General features: G+C 42.7%; 1 protein-coding gene across 2 annotated transcripts in view; it reads left to right on the top strand.

Moving 5' to 3' along the window:
• The window catches only part of SNX24 (sorting nexin 24), a 76,691-nt gene continuing 66,880 nt past the window's right edge, over positions 1–9,811 (top strand). Inside the window, exon 1 of one of the 2 annotated variants that reach the window (XM_035099535.2) lies at positions 1–175. In XM_035099535.2, the coding sequence (XP_034955426.1) occupies positions 116–175 (60 nt within the window). In that variant the 5' untranslated portion in view covers positions 1–115. Of the gene's footprint in view, positions 176–444; positions 474–9,811 lie in introns of those variants that run through there. The other variant, XM_060280138.1, reaches the window with a different exon arrangement.

Here is a 9,811-nt window from a genome sequence, read left to right as displayed (position 1 = left end):
TCCAGGGCCGCTCTCTCTCCCGCGCACGCCCCGCCCCTTTTCCCATGCCCCCGCCCCCGTCCCGGAGGCGCTTCCATAACCGGAGCCTGCGCTCTTGCGCACCACCGATCGCACCATGGAGGTTTTCATCCCGTCGTTCCGCTATGAGGAGAGCGAGTTGGAGAGGGGCTATACGGTGAGTGGTGGGCGGGGAAAGGCGAGGTTAAACTCTCTCTCCTCTTCCTTTACCCCCCCCCCCCTTTTAAGGAGCGGCTTGGTACAGCTCGGGCCACGATGAGGCTTTCATGGCGCGTTCCATTCGCCCTAGGGGGTTGGTGCGGGAAAAGCTGTGAGACGCACCTCTAAACACCAGCGAAATTCCCTCAGTTTTGCGTCCTGCGCTACAGGGCGGTACAAAGCCCCGCAATAGTAAGGCGAGAGCTCTTCGTGACGAGGTTCCCCCTGTGCCGTTGGTAAGAGAGAAAACAAGTCAGGTGCGTTGGCTACCGTTTCATCCAGGGTTTCCCAAACTTGAGTCGCTGGCTGTTTTGGAACTACAATTCCCATCATCCCTGAGCACTGGTCCTGCTAGCTGGGGGATGATGGGAGCTGTAGTCCAAAACAACTACAACTGGAGACCCAAGTTTGGGGAAACCTGGTTTAATGGAGTTTGCTCGCAGGGAACTGGACATTTAATGGACGGGCCAATTCTGTAGACTGGTAGAATTGGCATCAACCAGGGCAGAAGCAAAGCACCTGGGACCATTTCCTAGGCTTGGTTGCGTTGCCACTTTTTCTTTGCCAAATCTCTGGCCCCTAGGGCTGACCTCTGAGAAACAATAGTGTCCCCTTGAGCATACACAGAGGGCTTATGTGAAGTTGAGGGCTTCTGCCCAGGTATGCTAAACTAAAATGCTTAGTGGCTCTGTGTTTGGGAAGAATACATCTCTGTGACTTGGGATGGTTTTTCAACTTACGTTTAAGTTCTTTTAAGTGAGGCGAGATCAAAACCCGCTGTGACACAACAGTTTGTGAGTACCAGATTCTCCACTTGCGAAAAGTGTCAGAGCTCTCCCAACTGCTTTCACATTCGGAGTTTTCAAAGAAGGATGGCATCAACTAAGTTGCACAGAGATCATTGTCAATTGTAGGTGAAGCTGCTGGGGTGGGGTGGCAATTGCATGCTAATTTTTTTTTAAAGCTGGTTTGACTGTCTGACCTTCTGCTATTTTATCTCAAGAAAATAAACCTGATATTATTTGCTTATTGGTTTAGCTGGAATAATATTCAAAAATGATACTGGCTACTGCAGTGAGCAAGAAAGAAACTGTCTTAAGGAAGAGCTAGCATATTTCCCAAAAGTGCTGCCTAAGATATAGCAGAGAAAACAAAACCACATCTGACACTTGTAAAGCCAGGATAAGCATTTTTCATAGTCAGTTCCTTGAGTTCCCAGTGACCGTTGACCTTACTACAAGTGTCATGCTCAAGTCCCATTTCACACATTATAGCAGGAAGCAAGAGTTTCTTGTGCTTAACTGTATTCCATATTGCTTCATATAATCTGTGATCTTGACACTGGGGTCTAGTTACCAATGGGTGTAAACCAATGGTTCTTGTCTGGAGGGGGTAGGGCTATCTACAAATCTGGGGTGATCCAGAGCTTTGGGGAAGGCAAAGGTGAGCATTAGGTATTTTTTGACAGATCCTTCACTGCCATTTGAAATTCAGCAGAAGAAAGTTTTGACCTACTACTCACCCCCTGCCCTGAGGATAACATGCCAGACACCTCTCTATCCCCCATATACATAAAGTGGCACTTGACAATGGGGGTTAAATGCTAAATACTCTACTCAAGCAAACGTACATGCACAGAATCTGCTTCTGCCATTCCCCTCATTATATTTAGTCAAATGTGCCTTCAGCACAGTCATAGAATCATAGAATCGTAGAGTTGGAAGGGACCTTGAGGATCATCTAGTCCAGTGTTTCCCAAACTTGGGTCTCCAGCTGTTTTTGAACTACAATTCCTATCATCTCTGGCCACTGTTCCTGCCAGCTAGGGATGATGGGACTTGTAGACCCAAATTTGGCAAACACTGATCAAGTCTAACCACCTGCAATGCAGGCATATGCAGCTGTCCCATATAGGGATCAAACCGACAACCTTGGCATTACAAGCACCACATTCTGATCAGCTGAGCTATCCGCTCATCTACTTGGCAAGAAATGGCTGCTTGAATACTGCAGGTCTACTAATACCAAACTTAATATCGGCCACAAGGGTCTCGGGCTCAGCGGACATTTGATGCTAATGTTGTATACTTGGTGGACAGTAGTGGATTTAATGTTAAGAACCATTGGGTTAGAACTGCTCTTCAGTGGGGACTCACATGAGTGAATGTTTCTCCATAAGGAAAGAAAAATCCCTCCGAATGCAAAACTGGCATGTTGGGGAGAAAGTAAAATTTAGGGATGTAGCTCAGTGGCAGACTTGTATGCAAATAGTGCTAGTTCCAATTTCCAGTTTCTCCGTGTAGGGCCAAAAAAGACTGCTGCTGAAATTCTGGAAAAGCTGCAGCCTATCAATGTAGATTGTGCTAAGTTAAATGGACCAATGGCAGCTTCCCATGTTCCTAAGCTGGACCTATCCTTCTTGGTGCCCAGTTATACAGCACCAATTTTGACCTTCTCTCATTGGTTATGTTGGGAGCCAGCAACATGACTTCCATAGCTTACCATTTGACAGTGGGAACGTCTTGTACGTTTTTGCTTTTATGCAAGTCAAATTGAGACTGTGCTTGACAAGATGTTGGTGATATTGGTTTTCCTCAGTTAATACCAGTCAACAGTTAAACTTTTTATTGCCACTTTAAATTGATGAGTGGGTCTCCAAACTATTGAACCTCTACTTAAAAATGCAACAGTTGTTCATAATTTGGCAGTGAATGACCTTTAAATGTAGACGTTTTGTAAAGATATCCTTGGGGAACAATTTAACTTCAAAATGACACCCATGAGCACTTGTTATCATTTAAATATGCCTCCTTTGTCAATAACAGAATAGCAAGTACTAGTTAGATTTCTAATGTTGATTCAGATACTTGGACACACTGGCCGAATAAATTAGTGTGTACTTGATTTATATTGACCAAAAATGTTGCATTGGTGTGTTGCAGGTCAAGGTGACATGTGTTTAAGTGGACCGAGGTGCAAAGGGCACACTTGACTGACATGCTTGCAGTGTTTTTAATTAACTTTTTTAATGCTATCCCTTAATTGCTTTTTTGAGGTATAGTAGTTGAATTATGGAGCTGGGATATGATGTCAGATATTCTCATTTTTAAGTTATTAATCTCTCTCTTGCCTATAAAATCATTAAAGATTTATTCTTTATTTTAGTTTATATAGTTTCCCACTTCCTTTTAAATCTGCTCTAGCTGTGGATTGTGCACCATAGCAGTGAAAGGAATCTCCTATTGCAAGTCAGGAAGAAACACTGTAACTTCCTGATGCTAATATTCCAAATCTGTTGATCCCATGATAAGCAGATGACGTCAAACTAGCTAGTTCTCCCCAGCTTTACCACAAAATGACTTTAAATACAGTACAAGTACAGAGCTACGTCAGTTTTGCTTCTGGGCTTTACCTTACCCTTACGCTTGGTTTTCCTGTGCAGCAACGCTATGCAGTGTCCTGAGGTAGAAAGCAGTGCCGCCCTGAAAACATGATTTGTGTCCTTCCTCCATTTCTAAGGCTCTTATTCCAAGTCCTTTAATGCTGCTCTGTCAATTCAGTTCAGCAGTATGTAGGAGCATGGTTTAAAATAGTCTGACAGCTGGATGGGAAGTTGAACAGGAGAATATAAGGAGAAGGTAAAGGTACCCCTGATCATCAGGTCCAGTCGTGGATGACTCTGGGGTTGAGCTCATCTTGCTCTATATGCCGAGGGAGCCGGCGTTTGTCCGCAGCTTCCGGGTCATGTGGCCAGCATGACTAAGCCGCTTCTGGCAAAACCAGAGCAGCGCACGGAAATGCCGTTTACCTTCCCGCCAGAGCGGTACCTATTTATCTACTTGCACTTGACGTGCTTTCGAACTGCCAGGTGGGCAGGAGCTGGGACCGAGCAACGGGAGCTCACCCTGTCGCGGAGATTCGAACCACCGACCTTCTGATCGGCAAGCCCTAAGCTCTGTGGTTTAGACCACAGCGCCACCCGCGTGGGTGAAGGTAATTCTTTACAAATTGGAATACCAGTCACATCTCACTTTCTTGAATGGAAACTTGCTCTTGAAGTCTTAGGTTTCAGTCATTAAAAAGACTGCTAATAATCCCTGCTTCATTTTTTAAGCATATCAATAATAGATTCTTTAGTGATGCTTTATCCTACTCCTGGCTTTTGCAGCCAGACTTTTTTCGATCCTTGTCCTTCTGGGCATCAACCTTTGGTAATACTTCAGTTCCAAAACCAAGATCCTTGGTTTAATATGGACCTCTGTCCTTTTCAACTGCTTGGTCCACTTTAAACAACTATGTGGTCCACTTTAAACAACTATGTGCCCTTTTCTTTTAAAAAATCCTCACTTGGCCGTCTCTACTCAACCGTGTTGGTTCCTCCTTGCTGTCTGTGCTGTTCCCTGTCAGTGATAGGGAATCAGAATGCTTTGCATCAACAGGGGCAATTTCTGATAGTTCTGTGAAAGCTATAACTTTTAAAGAATTTCTGCAGCATGTTGATAATAGAACTTTAATACAATTCTATTAAAACGTATTGAGGATGGAGATGTGTGATTGTGTACTAAGTCCAGTATTAGGCTGGAATTCTACAATGAATACGCATGCTGTAAGGATGTTTTTAAAAAGTTACACATTCCTAAAGTAGAGTTGAGATAAATAATATATTGAAATATGCAGCTGTTGCATGTATATCTTGGTCTCCTCTCCTTCAGTTAGACCACACTAGATATTCGTGCTAAAGTCCGGTTTCACTTATTATTAGTGCCATATAAGCAGACATGTCTATCCTGCTTTGAACTGGGGTAGGTGGGAATAATGAAATGTTGTAGTACAAAATGTCATGATTCTGGAATCTTGGAAGCTCTTCCCTTAATGTGCCATGAAAATTCTAACATAAAAATTTAATGAAACACATTTCATTTTTGTTTGAAATAAGTTTAGTTTTTTTAAACCGAAGTGAATCATACACAGCAGTGTCTTCATACAAGAGAATAATGGAATCCAACATCACCTCATAATCCCTTACATAAACACAAATTAAGAATCTTGATTGTGTGGTGAAACAATCGATAGGGTAGCAGTGAGTATGTATTGATTAGGAAAATTGCTTTTATAAAAAGTAATCAGATTCATTTCAGCTGACTTGCCTTCTCTCATGGCCCGATCCTATGAACTGCAGTACTGAGATGACAGTTCATATGATCTAGAATAGCACACATAATAGAATGCACTAAGATCAATGGAATTTGCTTTTAACAATGTCTAGCACCAGATGTGTAACACTACATCTTTGCACAGTGCTCAAGCATCTCACATATGACATTCTTAGCTGTGGCACCGTCTTTGTGTCTGTACTCTGTATCATATAACCATACCTCAAAGGACAGCCATTCATTTATTTTTGTTCCACTCTATGCAATGCACTCAGAATGGTTTGCAGGACTATTCTATCTCCACTCTTAAGACACATTTCACATACCTTTGTAAGACAATTAACACTGCATTAAATGTGTGTGTGTTCTCTTTCTCCTCTCCCCCCCCCAAAAAAAGTATGGATAGAAATTGTAACATACCGTAACCCCTTCTTCCAGAGGACTCATAACTAAACTTACTCATACAGCATTAGTTACAGGTGAGTAACTTTAAGTATCAATAGCCAGAGTGCTGATTGAAAGACAATTATTCTTCCTTGTAAAATGCTGTACTACTATTTATAGGTTATTTGTAAATGTCTGCACTGTCCTTTAATGTAAATATTCTTAGGGTAAGGTAAAGGTAAAGGGACTCCTGACCATTAGGTCTAGTCATGACCGACTCTGGGGTTGCGGTGCTTATCTCACATTATTGGCTGAGGGAGCCAGCGTACAGCTTCCAGGTCATGTGGCCAGCATGACAAAGCCGCTTCTGGCGAACCAGAGCAGTGCACGGAAATGCCGTTTACCTTCCCGCCGGAGCGGTACCTATTTATCTACTTGCACAGTGACGTGCTTTTGAACTGCTAGGTTGGCAGGAGCAGGGACTGAGCAACGGGAGCTCACCCCATCACGGGGATTCAAACCACCGACCTTCTGATCGGCAAGCCCTAGGCTCTGTGGTTTAACCCACAGCGCCACCCGCGTCCCTAAAAATAGGAAGTGGCTATGACATGGTATGACAAGGGACGCGGGTGGCGCTGTGATCTAAACCACTGAGCCTAGGGCTTGCCAGTCAGGAGATCGGCAGTTCAAATCTCCACAACAGGGTGAGCTCCCGTTGCTTGGTCCCAGCTCCTGCCCACCTAGCAGTTCGAAAGCACATCAAAGTGCAAGTAGATAAATAGGTACTGCTCTGGCGGGAAGGTAAATGGCGTTTGCGTGTGCTGCTCTGGTTCACCCAGAAGCAGCTTAGTCATGCTGGCCACATGACCTGGAAGCTGTCTGTGGACAAACGCCGGATCCCTCAGCCTATAGAGTGAGATGAGTGCTGCAACCCCAGAGTCGTTCGCAACTGGACCTAATGGTCAGGGGTACCTTTACCTATGACATGGTATGTTTGCAGACAAATCCGAAAGGGCAGGGGGATATTTCATTACTTATTTTATTAACAATCCCAACTTCTACTCCATTGGTTTTCCCTAACCTGTACCACTGTCAACATTTGATGTCACTTAAGGAAGTTAGCACACTTAATTTACCAATAACTCGGGTAACTGGGATATTCCATATTCCAAACTGCCTCTTCCTACTACTACTCAACTCTGTAGGCAGGATTTTCCCTAAGCCAAGTGGTTTGACTACCCCATCAAGTACTTGGCCACCAAACTACTCTGGCTTCTTTTCAAGTCTCCTTGCTTCCTGCTTCCTGGTCCTCTTCCTTTACTGACTTCATCTTCTAGCTGCCCATGACCACCAAGCACCAGCCAACACTCCAAGCAACAGCTCACAACTAACTAACTAATTACTGCTTCTCAGGGTTTAATGGCAAAACAATGCCAATGAAAGTCCCTATTACTGCCTCCTACTGGCAAAAGTGTGGTCACATTTCTGTGTATACACAGCAAAATTTTAAATTACATTTTGTTTGAAATATGTGGCCAACTGTTGCCATTCTGTAGTTAATACAGGTTCCAAACCTGCATTTTATCCAGATGAAAATGTGTGCATGTGCCTTGCAAGTGTGGGCCAGGGTCTAGACAGCAAGGGTCTTTGGTTCTTTATAAGCATGGATCTCCATGTCACATGACAAATGGCTTAGGAACTCATCCATTTTGGAAGTGGTTTGCTATGGTAGCTGCTGCTTGAGATGCATAGCTATGCAAAGTCGTTTTAACTCGGCACAAACCACTAGTCCTGATTCATTTTGTAATCTAAAACACTTCTGTTCAAAATGACACGATGGAAAGAATACATTGTTTGTTTTAGATTCATTCAAATACAGTGGTACCTCGGGTTACAAACACCTCAGGTTACAAACACTTTGGGTTACAAACTGAGCTAACCTGGAAGTAGTACCTCGGGTTAAGAACTTTGCCCCAGGATGAGAACGGAAATCACGCGCCGGCAGCACAGTGGCAGTGGGAGGCCCCATTAGCAAAAGTGCGCCTCAGGTTAAGAACAATTTTGGGTTAAAAACAGACTTCCAAAACGAATTAGGTTCGTAACCCGAGGTACCACTGTAGATACTTATTGATCTAATACTTACATCCATTCCATTCATACAGAAAATGAAACTAAAGCATCCCATAATGATACATGTGCACCAATCTTTAAAAAGAGTTATGTGCATTAGTATTTTTATCAATGTCTGTAGGCTTACATATTAGTTGATAACATTTTCCTTTATTTGTTTTGAGTAAAGACTTGGATTTAATAATATACACTGGTCTTTAAAAATATTGATTTTGGTTTAAAAGAGAACAAAAATAATCCTCTTCCTGCGGAGCCAACAAATTTTAAATAAATATGGCACACGAAGGATAAGTCAGAATACATTATGTGGATCCAAAATAAGCAATGCTTCAAAAACAATTACCAGGAAACAGAATGTGATAGGGTGAGGAAATATTTTATATAAGATTTCCCATGAAATGAGAGGCTGATTTCATATTCATATACAATGGGTTGTATCCAACTCTGACGTTCCAATTCCACAGCAGACTTGCACTTATGCAGCAGGATTTCCCCCTCCTCTTCTCTGCAGCCTCTTGTGCACCCTTAAAATCTGCTCCAGAGGGTTGGGAGACCCTTTGAAGCAGATTTTGGGAGCATGTGGGGAGTAGAAAGGAAGGGGAAGAAAGTTCTGTTGCATGAGTGGGATACTATTCCTACAGTGGTGGATACAAAAATCCAACACTGTAGGAATACAGTATATGTATTCCTATATACAGTGGTACCTCAAGTTACAAACGCCTCAGGTTACAAACTCCGCTAACCTGGAAGAGTTACCTCAAGTTGAGAACTTTACCTCAGGATGAGAACAGAAATTGTGTGCTGGCAGCGCAGTGGCAGCAAGAAGCCCCATTAGTTAAATGACGCCTCCAGTGAAGAACAGTTTCAGGTTAAGAACAGACTTCCAGAACGAATTAAGTTCATAACTAGAGGTACCACTACACACACACACACACACACACACACACACACACACACACACACACACATTCCCCCCCTCTGTGTGTGTGTGTGTGTGTGTGTGTGTGTATCTATATCCATCTATCTATATCTATCTATATCGGTGTAGGCAACCTAAGGCCCATGGGCTGGATGCGGCCCAACTGCCTTCTCAATCCAGCCCACGGACGGTCCGGGAATCAGCGTGTTTTTACATTAGTAGAATGTGTCCTTTTATTTAAAATGCATCTCTGGGTTATTTGTGGGGCATAAGAATTCGTTCATTTTTTTTTCTCAAAATATAGTCCGGCCCACCACATTGTCTGAGGGATGGTGGACCGACCCACGGCTGAAAAAGTTTGCTGACTCCTGATCTATCTCTGTCTCTGTCTCTGTCTCTGTCTCTGTCTCTGTCTCTGTCTCTGTCTCTATCTCTATCTCTATCTCTATCTCTATCTCTATCATCTCTATCTCTATCTCTATCTCTATCTCTATCTCTATCATCTCTATCTCTCTATCTATCTATACTGAAGGATAACGGAGAAAAAGAGCAGTTTAGGTAGGCTGATTTTGTGAGAGAATATAGGAGCAATGAGATTCTCATCACACTTGTTTAAGCTGTTCCTATCAGTTGGAGCTGGAACAAATTTTATTTTAGAACCTGCTGTATTATTAATTTCAGTGTAGTGTATGCAAACTGAGCTGGGTTGTTTTTTTTTTTTACTATTGTTTATTCGTATTTTTCCTTGTATAGACTGGAGGGAAGACAAGAGACGAAACAATAAAGGCATTGATTCAAAACCACAGATCCATCTTCCTGTTAACAGGCTCTTTGTTCATTTTCTTTCTTTTCCTTTTGAAATGAGCCAATCGTATATAATAGGATTACATGTTCATGACACACTTTCTCTATGAATTATGAGAAATTTAAGTTTCACAATGCCCAGTGGACATATTCCTTATTTCTTGAAAGAAACTAGCAAGAAGAAGAGGTTTCAACCTTTTTTCTT

This window comes from Zootoca vivipara, chromosome 11, assembly GCF_963506605.1.
Source record: "Zootoca vivipara chromosome 11, rZooViv1.1, whole genome shotgun sequence".
Lineage (NCBI taxonomy): Eukaryota > Metazoa > Chordata > Lepidosauria > Squamata > Lacertidae > Zootoca > Zootoca vivipara.
The sequence above is the reverse complement of the archived record's forward strand: the minus strand, read 5'-3'. Positions and strand labels throughout refer to the sequence as shown.